The sequence below is a fragment of the Pungitius pungitius genome, chromosome 3 (assembly GCF_949316345.1).
Source record: "Pungitius pungitius chromosome 3, fPunPun2.1, whole genome shotgun sequence".
Taxonomy (NCBI): Eukaryota; Metazoa; Chordata; class Actinopteri; order Perciformes; family Gasterosteidae; genus Pungitius; species Pungitius pungitius.
The window spans coordinates 519,830-535,014 of record NC_084902.1 but is presented as its reverse complement, the minus strand read 5'-3'; the positions used below and the strand labels follow the sequence as shown (position 1 = coordinate 535,014).

General features: G+C 43.8%; 1 protein-coding gene across 1 annotated transcript; it reads left to right on the top strand.

Annotated features, from left to right (window-relative positions):
• The first annotated feature begins 52 nt into the window (after positions 1 to 52).
• ano7 (anoctamin 7) lies at positions 53 to 15,078 on the top strand. The gene is made up of 24 exons (XM_037459312.2): positions 53 to 102; positions 802 to 911; positions 1,576 to 1,633; positions 2,080 to 2,210; positions 2,914 to 3,021; positions 3,846 to 3,982; positions 4,364 to 4,421; positions 5,478 to 5,588; positions 7,374 to 7,539; positions 7,615 to 7,705; positions 7,867 to 7,963; positions 8,057 to 8,200; positions 8,973 to 9,110; positions 9,234 to 9,329; positions 9,568 to 9,670; positions 10,568 to 10,679; positions 10,860 to 10,914; positions 11,154 to 11,251; positions 12,432 to 12,604; positions 12,736 to 12,941; positions 13,035 to 13,174; positions 13,270 to 13,360; positions 13,446 to 13,565; positions 13,649 to 15,078. Exons 2-24 carry the CDS (start codon positions 822 to 824, stop codon positions 13,784 to 13,786), a joined length of 2,661 nt encoding a protein of 886 aa, XP_037315209.1. The 5' UTR covers positions 53 to 102; positions 802 to 821; the 3' UTR covers positions 13,787 to 15,078.
• The last annotated feature ends 107 nt before the right edge of the window (positions 15,079 to 15,185 follow it).

Genomic DNA, 15,185 nt, shown 5'->3' with positions numbered 1-15,185 from the left:
GCTTGTACGACTCACTCCGCGTCTGGAAGCTCAACTTAGACAGAAAGCTGCACGCCTTTAGGCTGGAGACTCACCTGAGCCTGAGACCCACTGCATGCACAGGTGAGTGTGTGTGTCTGTGTGCGTGTGTGTGTGTGTGTGTGTGTGTGCGTGTGTGTGTGTGTGTGTGTGTGTGTGTGTGTGTGTGTGTGTATGTTCCTACATTTTAAAAGTGTAAAAACACAAAGGTACACAGTAAATGTTTTTAGACTTCTCTATTAAAGTAAAATTACTAACAGCACAAATTCAACACTATGTTGCTGTAAAAGTACCATATGTATTGAATCAGATATATTCTTATTTAAAGATGGTTCAAACAGAGTTAAGTTTCTTATCAGTTTAATTGTAAACTGAATTGTATAACAGTAACAAACCAACAATGTGTAAAGATGTGAACAAAGACAGTTTGATAAAGAAAATATATCTAAAATAAACTTGAGTTTGTTTTAGATATATAAATTGATTAATCAATCAGATGATGTGGAATAAAGAAAACTGTTTCATACAGAAAGATCAAATTCACCTGAATTTGATCGCTCAGCAGCCAATCAGAATGCTGACAGCCGATGACATCACTGAGGAAGTTTTGTGACATTAGCCGTTGTATAAGTACGTGAATCCTCCAGACTCACGTACTCCTCCCAGTGTATTTTTCGTGGAATCAACCTTCATGTTTCAATGTTATTGACAAACAAAGGAACAAACCAATGACCATCCAGCGCATCATTTTGGCTCCTCCCCTTTTCTGCTGTGTACCTGCAGGAGGAAGGACGTAAGGGAGGATGAGCAGGAGAGGGGAGCAGGGGGAGGACAACGCAGAACTAATCGCCATGGAAACCCAGGCAGAGAAGGACTACGGCAGCATCGCCACGGTAACGTGACACGATGGCTGACCGTGAGGCGGAGCCTCTATTGGTCATCAATACTTTAATTTCCATAACTGCTATAAGTAATACAAGTACTTATACGAGTACCAAAATAAATATTATAAGTACTATAACAATTACAAGTTTACTGTAGTCTTAGTAAAATACCATTACATTTATTTCCCAACTCGCAGGATGAAATACAGTTTTAATGCTTTTCCACATCGTCAAAGTCGAATGGGTCTTTTAATCCTGTACTTTATAACTAAGATGTAGAACGTAGAATCACCGCTGGAGCTCAGTTTGTTTTAGTGGAACAGGAAACAGGAAACAGGAAACAGGAAGTGTGTGATGAAGAGAGACGGAGCCGTTTGTCTTCAGCCTCATTAAGCACAAAGTAAACAATTAATATCAGAGAGTCAGATCTGCTCTCATTAACCGTGGGGGAGTTCCTCAACAGCCTCACACAAAGTCATGTGACCTAATCAAAGAATATGATTGGTTGGTGAAGGGATAACAGGTGAATTATTCCATCATTTGAGGAATTAAGTGTTTTGAATCTACGCTCTTCGTGACACATGATCCGATCGTCCTGTTTGATTGTTTCCTCTTTTTGTTGTGGAAGTGAAAATATTAAGATGTCCTGAGGGATTCTGTTATCATTTCCCAGGATGCACCTGTTCGTCGTCCTAACAGGAACGTCTTCAGTGACGGGTTGAGTCGAGTTGGTGAGTAAAACAAACGCTCTTAAAGCACAGAGGCTCGGAAAAGAACTGAGGAACTTGTTTGCTGAAAGAATTCAGAGAAGGTTAAACCCTCCTGACTCATCATCTGTGTTTACTACGTTAGCACCAGCTTCTTCTTCCTCTTCTTCTTCATCTTCTACTTTTTCTTCTCCATTTACTGGTGGATTACAGACGTGTAATAGTCACAATCTACTGCACCAATTTCTGATCAAACTTCTCTGTAGTACTCTACTTGTAGATTATTTTTATCTTGACATACTTTGGTGTGTAGATAATGCCGCAGCACACTAACTAAACCAACTAACTAAAATATATAGTTGCAGAACTTCCTGTTTTAACCTGTCTCAAAGGTTTTGCTGTTTTTACAAGTTATTGTCAGTGAAGGGATCCATGATGTAAGTTTTAAATGCTGTGCTCCTATTGGGCAGATTTTGTGTTGGTGTGGGAGGAGCCTCTGAGCTCACAGAGAGAAGGCAGCAAAGGTGTTAGCCCCACCCACAAAGAGTGGAGGAAGGTGTTTCTGAACAAACTGAGAGACTCCGGACTGCTGCAGGAGCAGGTCAGTAAAATAAAGCCCTCCAGTCAAACATCAGATCCAGAGACACCAGCGTTTGAACAGTGAACTCTGAGGGTCCGTTTAGTGTACGTGGAAGTGTTTCAGACCAGTATGTATAATCTTTTATATATGCACACACATAGGTCACTTGGGGAGTCTTTAGTGCGTGTAAGAGTGTCTCAATAGTTGAGTCCTGAACGGACCCTCATAATCAACAATGTTAAGCGGATGTTTTTATTAATTCAATTAAATCAAATTAAATATTTACAGCAGAAAACATATCAGTCATAAAGTCCTATGTACTCTCAGATAAAAGTACAGCAGAATTATCAGCAATAAGTCCTTAAAGAACACAGACTATTGATCTATTACTAATTAATGGCAACATTATCAAGCAGTGTTATAGTACGTTCATTAGCTAGCTAGCTTTAATGCTACTCTGGTTACAGAAATTTCTCACATAACCAAGAGTGATGTGGTTTCAAAATGTACTTCAAGTATCAAAGGTGAAAGTACTCGGTATGAACAAAGTCAAGATGAATCTCATTTCATATGCATATTCTGTAAAAATCTATACAAAGTACAGACTATAAGCATAAAATACTTCAAGTTAAAGTACCTGCAAAGTTGTACTTGGATATTGTTTTACAAAGTACACTGTATAAACCATTAAACCATTTTTGAGTCTTTATTTTTGTCTCTGCAGAAGGAGGTCCTTCAGGCGAAGACAAAGATCACTTTTGTCCTCCTCAGTGCTCCATGGAGTGTCCTCTGTTACTACGCTGAAGAGATCAGCCTTAGAGTTCCACTGCAGGTAAACATCCAAGTCAAGTCTCATGATTTTAGCAGGTGGTAGTCTGATTTTAAACCTTTTTAATCTGTCTGAAAAGAAAAAACAATGCCTCTGAGTAAGAAAACAAGTTAGACAACCAGCCCTGAAGCAGCCCTAACTATAAACCTGAACCAGCCCTAACATGAACCTGAACCAGCCCTAACTATAAACCTGAACCAGCCCTAACATGAACCTGAACCAGCCCTAACTATAAACCTGAACCAGCCCTAACTATAAACCTGAACCAGCCCTAATATGAACCTGAACCAGCCCTAACTATAAACCTGAACCAGCCCTAACATGAACCTGAACCAGCCCTAACTATAAACCTGAACCAGCCCTAACATGAACCTGAACCAGCCCTAACTATAAACCTGAACCAGCCCTAACTATAAACCTGAACCAGCCCTAATATGAACCTGAACCAGCCCTAATATGAACCTGAACCAGCCCTAACTATAAACCTGAACCAGCCCTAATATGAACCTGAACCAGCCCTAATATGAACCTGAACCAGCCCTAACATGAACCTGAACCAGCCCTAACTATAAACCTGAACCAGCCCTAACATGAACCTGAACCAGCCCTAACATGAACCTGAACCAGCCCTAACATGAACCTGAACCAGCCCTAACTATAAACCTGAACCAGCCCTAATATGAACCTGAACCAGCCCTAACATGAACCTGAACCAGCCCTAACTATAAACCTGAACCAGCCCTAATATGAACCTGAACCAGCCCTAACATGAACCTGAACCACCCCTAACTATAAGCGTGTGTCATCTGTCTTCTGTCGTCCTGCAGGTGGTCACATCTCCGATCACTAACTGGTCTGCACAGGTCCTCTCCCGACTGTCCCTCCCCAACCTTCTGTCTCAGGACGTCCCCAACCCGCCACCTGACTTCTACACCTGTCAGTTCAGGAATAACAAGCTCCAGAGGTAAAACAGACCAGAACACAATGAGCAATAAATGACCCAAAAAATGCAAAAACCTGCCTTTTAAAATATTATATGTATGGTACTAATATGTGTAAAAGGTAAGAACCAAATTAGTAGATCTGGACTGAACTAATCATCTCAACCAGCAACCTTTTTTGATATTGTGCATTTATAAGCTCAGAAAAATAAGCCTTGCACCAAAAGTAGTGTTGCTTTCTTGTTATTTGTGTGATGTGTGTCAGTGTTCATGTAAAAATGAACAAAACATAAATTATGGAAAAATATAAATTACCTGCAGATTAGAGGCCTTTATTACTTAGTTTAAAAGTGCAAACTCACAACTCAAACTTAAAGCAGTCTAACCCTGTTTTCTGTCTGCAGGTTTCTGGGCAGCAACAACAAAGACACCTTCTTCAAGACTTCTCAAAGACACCAGGTGGTGAGTCTGTAGCAAGTTCAATCCTAACGTTGCATATAACCAGGAGTATGCAATTCTACCAATAAGTAGAGAGCCCACATGAAGCCCACAGAACAAACAGAACTCCTTTGTTGGCATTCTGTGTGCCAGCTGGTTAAACATTATTTTATTTGGACAATAAAAACTGACACTCAGCCCTCTGTGAGTGAGAAGAAGCAGAAGCTGTTTGCTTCATCACCATCAGGGTCCAGATTAACCTGAGAAATTTGATAATAGAAAACCCCCGAGTTCTGAGCTTCTGTCCATCCAAAGTAAACTGGATCCCCTGAGAGCTGCAGAAGTCCCAGCGGCTCATCCTGGTTCTGACAGATTGCCTGATGGTGGCATGGTCCTCACCGACGGCTGTGATTGGCTCAGAGCCGTGGCTCAGATTACAGGATGTTTCAGTCGGCAGGCGGAAGCTGTGAGTGGCGACGCCTCCTCCTCAAACACCTTCTGTAAACATGCGTGTGTACGTGCACGCCTTCAGCAGAGCAAAGTACCTTCACACAAAGAAGGAACCTGTCAGTGTTTGTTCTGGAAGAACCAAGAACTCACTTCAATCATGCGTAGAAAACACATGAACACAAATAACCCAGTTTAAATGAAGTATATGTGTTTGTATTATTATTGAACGTTGTTTTTTAGACCTCTATGTTGGACAAAAAGGTGTCATGTTGTGTTTAAATGGTCACACATTAAGAAATTAATAGATAATAAATCATTTCTTAAACAAGGAATATTTCTTTTAACGAACTTTTATATTGCTCTTGTAGTTAAAAAAAGTGACTTATTAAAAATCTATACTAAACTAGCTTTAGATTCAATCTCACAGAAAGAACAAAAGATAAAGATGCATCATCAATAAATCGTGGCATTCCTCAGAGAAGCGTCCTCGAGCTCCAGTGCTTTCATGAGCTTGCACAGATTTAAAGGGCCAATCCAACATGGTAAACAGGAAGTGACATCTGGACTCTCACAAAGGGGTCTGAGGGTTAGGGTCCGCTCAGTGTCCCTGCAGTGACTGTGTCCCTGCAGCTGTATGAGATCCTGGCCAGGACGGCGTACGGGTCGGTGAAGCGAGGGGAGGTGGGGATCGATCGACTGGTAACGGAGCAGGTCTTCACCGCAGCCTATCCCCTGCACGAGGTGAGCTCACGACCCCGGCCTTTAACCTTTGACACCAACTCACCCTCATCTTAACAAACCTCATTTGCCTAAAAACAACCAAACCCCTTCCTCCATCTTTAAGTGCAGCCTCCGTTAGCATCTGGTAAAGCACAAAAGGGGGAGAATTCTCATGCGCTTCCTCCTTAAATCAGCTGCACCAGTGGATTCAGACTTTATTCTAAAGTCATTTAAAAGTTATTTACTTCTTTTTGAGGAGCAAAGAAGCAGGTGAATCGAGTAAATTGAGTTTACGACCTGAACAACGAGGTTTCTCTGCAGCAGCTCCCACCAAACCCAGATCTTCATGAGGCCATGGACCATTGAATTACTTAGGATGGGATAAGATGTTCTTTTTTTACTTCTGAGCAGAAGGTGCCAACCAGGCAGACACGGGTCTGATAAGGATGAGAGTTAGAGACGGCCAATAGAAATCCTTCCTTTTAAATCTAACAAAAATGATAAAACATAATGTTCCTCTTGGTGTTAGTGAGTTGTTCTTCTGACAGAACTGCTCCTGCCTTTGCTAACGCAGCGCTGATACTTGACCTTTGACCTGACAAATGAATCTCCCGTCGTTTGGCTGAATTCTTCCCCAAACCGGGCTTCACATTTTGATCACGTTCGTTTGTTTTGCTTAAAACTCAAATCAAAGCCAGAGTGACGCCGGGTGTGAGAAGTGGTCGGTGGAAGGTTCTTATCAGAACGGCACAAGCCAATCCCAGTTGGTATTTAGGGACATGAACCCGCCTCCTCTTCCTCCACTAAGGGATTCGGTATTTGCTCATAAAGCCTGAAACGGGTCATTTGGCCAATGTTTTGATGACAGCCAGTTCAGTGTTTCCCATCATTAGAACAGGGGTGCGCCCCCCCCCCCGGATAAAGTCAGACTGCACCCATGAAGTGGACACTGCAGTCTAGTGTGGGTACGTCCTCTGACTCGTGTCATTTAGCCTGGACTTGTTTAAGTCATACAGCATGCAGCATCTCAGAATGTCGCCATCTTTCCATCATGTTGTAACCGACTGACATGTTCTGAGAGCCAGGTTTGTCCTTTATGGACATTTTTTCCCCATTACATAACTTTTACTTTTATACTTTAAGGGGAGTTTTGAAACCAGTACTTTTATACTTTTACTCAAGGTAAAAGCTTGAGTTGCTACTGAGTCTTTTCAATCCCTAGTATGTATACTTCTACTTGAGTAATGAATGTGAATACTTTTGACACAGTCAGTTATTTTCATTAATAAGTTCCAAGATGTTACTTTGCAGAAGAAGCTAATTAGCATGTAAAGTTAGAAAACACTACTTAGCTAGCTAGCTAAACTCATGGAGCTACAAGATTAAACTGAGTCAGAAGATTCAAATAATGGGGGGGGGGGGGTACATCAATTATGTTTGACTTACACTTGAAGCGGAGCGCTGTCTCTACGGGACGCCATTGTTTTCTGACCTCTGACCTCTTTGCCTCCTCAGGTTGCTGTAAGGCGGGCAGCCTCGTGGGGAGGGGAGGGGCGAGCTGGGCTCATGTGATTGGTTGAAAATGAGGGCGACATCGGATTGGTTACGGATAAAATGTTGATAAAAGCTGAGGATCTTCTCCGTCAGACACATTTTGCGATCCGCAAACAAATAACGATTAAAATGGTCCTTTATTTCTGTGCATTGGAATGTGTCTGTAAATCCTTCGGTGTGCCTTTTTAAATTGAATATATATTTGGGAATTTGTGAATCCCACTGAATGAACCTTCCGCACTTTGTCTGGAGGGAGGCTTCCGGTTGCCGACGCCCCCCGTCTCTCCCCGGTCGCTGGTTCTGAGGGAGATCCTGTACTCCTACTGGGCCACGTGGTCCTCCTGGAGACACTACCAGCCTCTGGACCACATCAGGGAGTACTTTGGGGAGAAGATCGCGCTCTACTTCGCCTGGCTGGGTAACAATCAGCAGAAGCATCGGTGACGGGCCTCCGCTGACTCGTTGGCTCAAGCGGCGTCCCGTGTCTCCCCAGGTTTCTACACCGGCTGGCTGCTGCCGGCGGCGCTGGTCGGCACCGTGGTCTTCTTGTTCGGGTTCTGGCTCATGGCCAATGACGTTCCGGCGTGAGTGAGAAGTTGAGCGGTCATTGTTGTCCCACAATGCATTGCACCCAAACCTCACCAAAACTTTGCTGTTTTCTGTTGACATGTATTTGTAGTATTTGTTTTTTGCTAAAATGCAACTTCCTCTACACAAATGAAGCCCTCACGGCCTGTGTGTGCAGGAAGGAGTTGTGTGACAGTGGAAACAGCTTCACCATGTGTCCTCTCTGTAACATCTGCTCCCACTGGAACTACTCCAGCATCTGTGCCACCTTCAAGGTACCGGTCGGATTAAAGACGACACATAAAGACACAGAATGCGTGATCTGCCTCACGCGTCTCACTCCGTCCCCCTGTTGTCCCACCCTGCAGGCTGGCATCATGTTTGATAACGGGGGGACGGTGTTCTTCAGCGTCTTCATGTCTCTGTGGTCTGTCACTTTCCTGGAGTACTGGAAGAGGACCTGCTCGGTCCTGTCTCACCGCTGGGACTGCTCAGAGTTTCAGGACATCGAGGTACCTGCCTCACACTCTTTGTTAAATGATCTACCAGGACGGGTTCTACAGAACCAAGACGCCTCCCGTCCCTCAGCAGGTCCAGCAACACATCGACCAGCAGACATCAGGACCAAATATCCACTGGTTTATGTAGAACAGGGGCTCGTGACCTAGAAGTAGTAGAAGTAGAAAGTGGCCCGGGGCGCGTTCAAATATTAACACACTCTTGGATGAACTAACTGATCCTCTAAATAAATCATTCAAGGTTGGATTTGTATTCAATGACTAAATAAAATAAAAAAATGTAACAAGCAACAACCTGATACAGTGATCATCACAAGGACATATATTTATTATCTGTATGTAAACCTACACAAACAACACTACGTAATAATTCATGGAACAGATACAGTTAATAAAATAATAATATAATACATTTATAATTAATAACAATCATATGAAAGGCAAAAATAACTACATAAAAAACGGAGAAATTAGAAACTTACAGACGCTGAGTCTCAGCTGTCCCTCCGGTGAGGGACAGCTTCATGAAGTGTCTTCACACTGTGACAGCAAGATGGCCGGTGATGACGAGCAGAGCATCTCAACACTGATTGGCTTCCACAAGACAGCGTTGTAATAATAAGTTGAAATATTACAATTTGTACAAATTGAAAGATTTTTGCGGCCCTCTAGGTGGCGCTCGCGGACCAGTCGGGAGTGTAGACTAAATATAGACTGTTTTACATAGAGGATCAGGACTAAGCTGTGATCCCTCTGTCCCCCTCAGGAGAGACCTCGTCCAGAGTTCACTGCCATGGCCCCGATGACCATGAGGAACTCTGTTACCGGAGCAGAGGAACCTTACTTCCCTCAAACAAAGCGACTCAACAGAACAATGACTGGCTGCATGGTCATCATCCTCATGGTGGGCCTCCTGACCTTTGACCCTGAACGGTCACAGTCACTGACCTGAAGACCTCCTTGGAGGACAGTAACATGTTAGCTCATGAACTGTGTTTACTGGAAGTGTTGACCTTCCTGTGTGCAGGTCATCGTGGTGCTGATGTTCCTCATGGCCATCATCCTGTATCGCACCATAGTCACTGTCATCATCTACAAGTCCGGCAGCTTCTTAACCGGCTTTGTGAGTACGACCTGCCTCCGGAAGCTAACTGTGCTAACAGAGCTAACAGTGCTAACAGTGTAGGGCAGTGAATGCACCGTTTTTTACATATATTATTGTCCTTTAGTTGTTAGATGAATGATCTGAATAGAGAACCTTTAAATCCAATCAAAGGTCAGTAGAAAGAGGAGGAGCTTCAGGGCACTTCCCTGAGGACCACTATTGATCTCCCTGTCTGTCTTGTTGTGTGTGTTTTCAGGCTGGGAGGGTAGCCAGTATCTCAGGATCCGTGTTGAACCTGTTGGTTATCCTCATGTTGTCCAAGGTTTACACTTCACTGGCTCGCCTACTCACCCGATGGGGTGAGTCTCACCTCCTGTCTCACCCTCATCTTCCCTGGTCCCTCAACTTCTTTCTCACCCTCCTCGGTCTCTTTCCTTCTGTCTCACCTTCCTCATCCTCAGCGTCTCAGAGCTTAAATGTTTCTGCAGGAGTGGAGTAGTGTGGGTGAATTTAGGTTAAGACCAGTGGAGCGTCTGCGTTCTGGACCAGCTGCAGAGGCCAGATGGCAGGTAGACTCCTGAGGTGTTACAATAGTCAAGGTGGTCAGATCAGTAGAACCCTTTGAGTGTCACACAGAGGGTCCTAGCAGTGGTCAGGTCAGGTCGGCAGAGGTCAGGTCGTTGGTGGAAGGGAGAGAAGTTCAGTCCTGTGAAGGTTAATCTTCAGGTGGTGTGTCAGTCAGTCAGCCAGAGATCCACAGTATTAGTTGGGTGTCATCAGCATAGCGATGGAAGGAGAAGCCATGTGGGTGGATGGCGACACAGTTGGTCTACAGAGAGGTGAGGAGGTGTAGCGGCGTTCCTTCGGTGATATTCATTACTGAGCTTCAGAAACAGTGATTTGATTTCCTTAACGAAAGGAGATCTTTCGACTGATTTAGTTTGATGTTTATTGCACGCAACAAAAGCGTTAACTAATTACACAAAAAACACATTCTGTCACACAGTAGAAAACTGCAGTCTATTGCGTAATGCAGCTCTTCTCATCATGGCCTAAATAATGTCAATATATGACACATATTTTCAGCTCTTGCGCAATGAAGACAAAAAAAGGAAATTATCAACATTTGCAAAACTCCAATTAAGCGATAAACACACTTCCTACAGGAGGGGACTCGGATCAGAGCCTTGGGGACCCCAGTGGTGAGAGGCCAAGGTCCAACACTCAGCTGTTGTTTCTGTTGCTTTTTCTGTCAGAGATGCATCGGACTCAGTCAAAATACGAAGACATGTTCATCCTCAAAGTTTTCGTCTTCCAGTTTGTGAATTTCTACTCGTCTCCGGTCTACATCGCCTTCTTCAAAGGCAGGTGAGAGGCGCCTTGACCAATCGGAGCTCCTCCTTTTACCTTTGTCTCTGATGATTCTTCTTCTCTGCTGTCCGTTGAACTTATTGGTCGACAGATTTTACTTTCAAAATTAAAAGACAATTTGTGAAGCGCCAAATCTGTATTGATACGTTTCTAATTCTTCTTTTTTGTTGTGTTCAGGTTCATCGGTTACCCAGGAAACTACAAAACTCTGTTTGGAGTTCGCAACGAAGACGTGAGTCTGTTAAAGTGATGATGATGAAGCTCAGGGGGAAGAGGAGGAGGGGGATGGGAATGATGATGGTGCTTGAGACACTGGGAATCAAACTAGCAAACGACTCGTACCTTTAACCACGTGGTCTGCAGTTCATCCTCCTCCTGGACGCTCGTCCATGTGTCCTCTAGTGAGACACAGCTGCTCCACCTCACAGTAGTGATGATAAACGTATAGATACCTGTGTTCTTGTGTCCCAGTGTGGAGCCGGAGGATGCCTCATTGAACTGGCCCAGGAGCTGCTGGTCATCATGGTGGGAAAACAGCTGATCAACAACGCCCAGGAGTTCATCTGGCCGTAAGAACATGAGGAGAGGACATGGTTTTGGTCTTCAGTCCAGTTCAGTCAAGTCCTGGAGAAACCCAGATGACTGCCTCATTTTTATTTTAACATAAGAAAAACAAAACAAATACATACAATTTAAAAAGTCATGTGAGCACAGAACATTAATCATAGATGTCAGTCGGTTACAACATGATGGGAAGGTGCCTTCAGATCACGTGACCTGCCGTTCAGATGATGGAAAGATGGCGACATTCTGAGATGCTGCATGCTGTATGACTTAAACAAGTCCAGGCTAAATGACACGAGTCAGAGGACGTACCCACACTAGATTGCAGTGTCCACTTCATGGGTGCAGTCTGACTTTATCCGGGGGGGGGGGCGCACCCCTGTTCTAATGATGGGAAACACTGAACTGGCTGTCATCAAAACATTGGCCAAATGACCCGTTTCAGGCTTTATGAGCAAATACCGAATCCCTTAGTGGAGGAAGAGGAGGCGGGTTCATGTCCCTAAATACCAACTGGGATTGGCTTGTGCCGTTCTGATAAGAACCTTCCACCGACCACTTCTCACACCCGGCGTCAGTCTGAGTTTGTGTCGTCAGCAGGTGCATCGCAGAGGAAACCAATAGGGTGTCTGAAAGGTTCATGTTTTTACTTCTCATCCAAACAGAATCCAATTCGCTCAATCCAGATGACGCAATTTATCTGGATAAGTTTTCTGTGTGTTTTTGAATGATGAGAAGCGGAAAAAACGAGTCCAAAATGAAACTGGAGTAACGAGGCTATTTTTCAAATTTAAGGAGTAGAAAGTACAGATATTTGTGTGAAAATGTAATGAATAAAAAGTTACTTGACCTGCCTCAGTGAGAAGGTCAGAGGAGGATCCCTCTGTCAGGATGGACAGACTACAAGACGTCATGTGTACAGAATGAAGAACGTAAAAGATGTACAAGACATTCAGTTCATATGACAAATGATTTTAAAAAATGCAAGTAGTAAGCCAAGTGTACGGCAGGGACAACCACCATCAGATAGAACCACATCAGATAGAACCCCCATCAGAACCTTCTTCCATTTAGACAACCGAGCGCCGACCTCTAACCCTTGTGTCCTAAATACATGTTTGGATTGATGTGTCTTCATTTCCATCTTCAAGAATGGACCTGTACTGATGGCTCACTATCTGACAGGAAGTTGAGGTGCTGGTGGCAGAAGAGGCAATCTAGTCATCGGCCGAAGCTAGTGAGGGACAAGGAAGGAGATGAGGAGAGAACAGAGGTGCAGGAGGAGGAAGTTTTTCCCTGGGAGACGGACTATCAGCTGCTGGTCTGTGAAGGCCTCTTCAGTGAATACCTGGAGATGGGTAAGTTGGATTTATCCTCCACGGCTTCCAGGGAAAGTAGTGTTTAACGTGGAGATCTGCCTCCTCCTCCTTCTCCTCCTTCACCTCATTATCCTCCCTCTCATTCTACTCCTTCTCCTCTTTCTCCTCAGTGATCCAGTTTGGGTTCATCACCATCTTCGTGGCGGCCTGTCCTCTGGCTCCTCTCTTCGCGCTCGTCAACAACTGGGTGGAGATCCGCCTGGACGCTCAGAAGTTTGTGACGGAGTATCGGCGGCCAGTGGGCGAGCGGGCTCAGGACATCGGCATCTGGTTCCCCATCCTGCAGGTTATCGCCCACGTGGCCGTGCTCAGCAATGTAAGATTGATTTGAGGGTCAATCGGTAGCCAAGAGAGTTTGACCTTCTCCCTCAGCAGCCAATAGAATCTGACCTCCACCTGCTGTCTTTAGGCGTTCCTCATTGCATTTACATCGTCCTTCCTGCCGCGTCTATACTACATCTACACCAGAGACCGCACACTGACTGGGTTCATCAACTTCACCCTGGCAACGTCACCACGCAACTACAGCCAGCAACACACACCCTGCAGGTAGGCAATGGCCCCACGTTGATGTTGGGGATGGTTCTGATGTTGCAGATGTTGGTGGTGTCATTGATGTTGCTAATGTTGCCAACGCTTTGCAGGTATCAGGGTTTAAGGGATGCAGATGGCGATTACCTCCCCGAGTACTTCCATCTTCTCGCCATCCGACTGACGTTTGTCATCGTGTTCGAGGTGAGTGAGATCCGGAGAGAAACGCAGTAGATGAGGAATAAAATACGAAACACCGTTTTTAACAACCTGCCCCCTCTCTTCTCAGCATGTGGTCTTCTCCATTGGCCGTTTGATCGACCTAATGGTGCCCGACGTTCCTGAGGAGGTGGAGCTGAAGATGAAGAGGGAGCACTACATGGCCAAACAGGCGCTGGCTGAGAACCAGGTAGAGAAGCCTGGAGAGCTCACCTCTCACCTAGGATTTGTTCTGACTGGTGTTAGACTTTAGTCTTTGTTCTGTGCTTCCAGTCGTTGGGGAAAACCATGATTCCCGGTGAGAAAGACGTCGTGTCCGGCGGTCCTGTATCCAGACCGTCACAGAGAGACTCTCCTTCACCAGGCCTGACGGGCATTCCGGAGCAAACAAGCTCACCAGGCAGCTGCTGAAACACGCCCACATCATCTGACCCAGCCCTGATATCTGGAAGAAGTACCAGACCTGTGTCATCTTACAGGTTGTGTCCAACCTGAAAGATCAGCTAAATGACATGTAATGTAATTCAAGACATCTGTAGACCTCTATTAGATCTACAAGATTTCTGATGAACCTGTAAATCATCTATGAGATCTAATGGAGACCTTCATGACCGAAAGAAATCCTTAGACGACAACATCTGATCAAGATGAGCGTAACTCAAGGGACAAACGTAGCTTTGTGTACATTTTTCCGTTGGCTATCTAATGCAGATTTGCTCAAAATGAACCGCGACCCTTTTCCTTAGGAAGAGAGAGAAAATTCTGCTACTAAAAAACTTCACAGGCACTTTAAAGTGTGCAGGCTTTATTATTTATTATTTTTACGGTCTTAAACTTCAGACTCTTTCCATACAAAATATTTTTATTGTAAAAACATATGTAGATTCAATAGTTCAAACGGGATGGAAACAATTTATTTGTCTCTCGCCATCGTCTGTAGTATATAATACATATTTTATCAGAAATAATAATGGTCCAAAGAACCCTTTCCTCTCTCTGAGCCTAGCAGACTTTGATCTGTAAAAGGACACAATGATGCTGCATGTTGACCTGCAGTCAGACTGTCAAGCATCAAGTCTTCAGAGCTCAAATCACACCAAGACAGATCCAACAGGTAGTCTTCACAAGCTGGCTGAATGTTTTTGTGAACCTGTTAGTTTGTAACGGAAGGTCTCGTATAGACATCATGTTGAGAAACCATCACTGAGCAACTGGTTCATTTTACATCATCAGTTAAAAGATCTGTAATCCTATTTTTTCTCCTCATTAACATGGCTTCCAGGGTTTTCTATTTTTATACTGTAGTAATCGTGAATAATATTGTAAGTAACAGCATTAATTGAAACTTTTTGTTTTATGTGTTTTATATTTGTGGCTTTATTTATCTACACTTATTCATCATTGACTCTGTTTACCAACATTATATTTTTCAATTTTTTTTCTTTCTATTATATTCTAGCCTTTGGTTGTTACTGATTGACTACAAATCAACATTTAAGGTGCATGACACCACTTAGTGGAGTGCACCGGCAGGACTTTAAAAAATCAGTTTTATTTGAATAAAACTAATAATAGTTTGTCTTCTGTCACTTTGATATTGTTTCCTTTCTTGTCTATTCTAATCTGAGCTTCTGTTCTCTCGTTCATCTAACTTAGTCTTCTATGTCCATTAAAAAGACATCATTAAGCTTTTATATTTCTACAACCCCTCGACAATTTTTCACACTTTATTTTAGAAATTATGCAAATGATAATAAAATATTGTGTTTTATTTTGGACCCCCAATGGGCTTATTTGAACCATCTAAATA

Coding starts and splice junctions, on each gene's coding strand:
- ano7 (XM_037459312.2), top strand. CDS start 822: ATGAGCAGGAGAGGGGAGCAGGGGGAGGACAACGCAGAACTAATCGCC. Junction 10,915..11,153: donor TTGGAGTTCGCAACGAAGAC/GTGAGTCTGTTA, acceptor CTTGTGTCCCAG/TGTGGAGCCGGAGGATGCCT. Junction 13,361..13,445: donor CGTTTGTCATCGTGTTCGAG/GTGAGTGAGATC, acceptor CTCTCTTCTCAG/CATGTGGTCTTCTCCATTGG.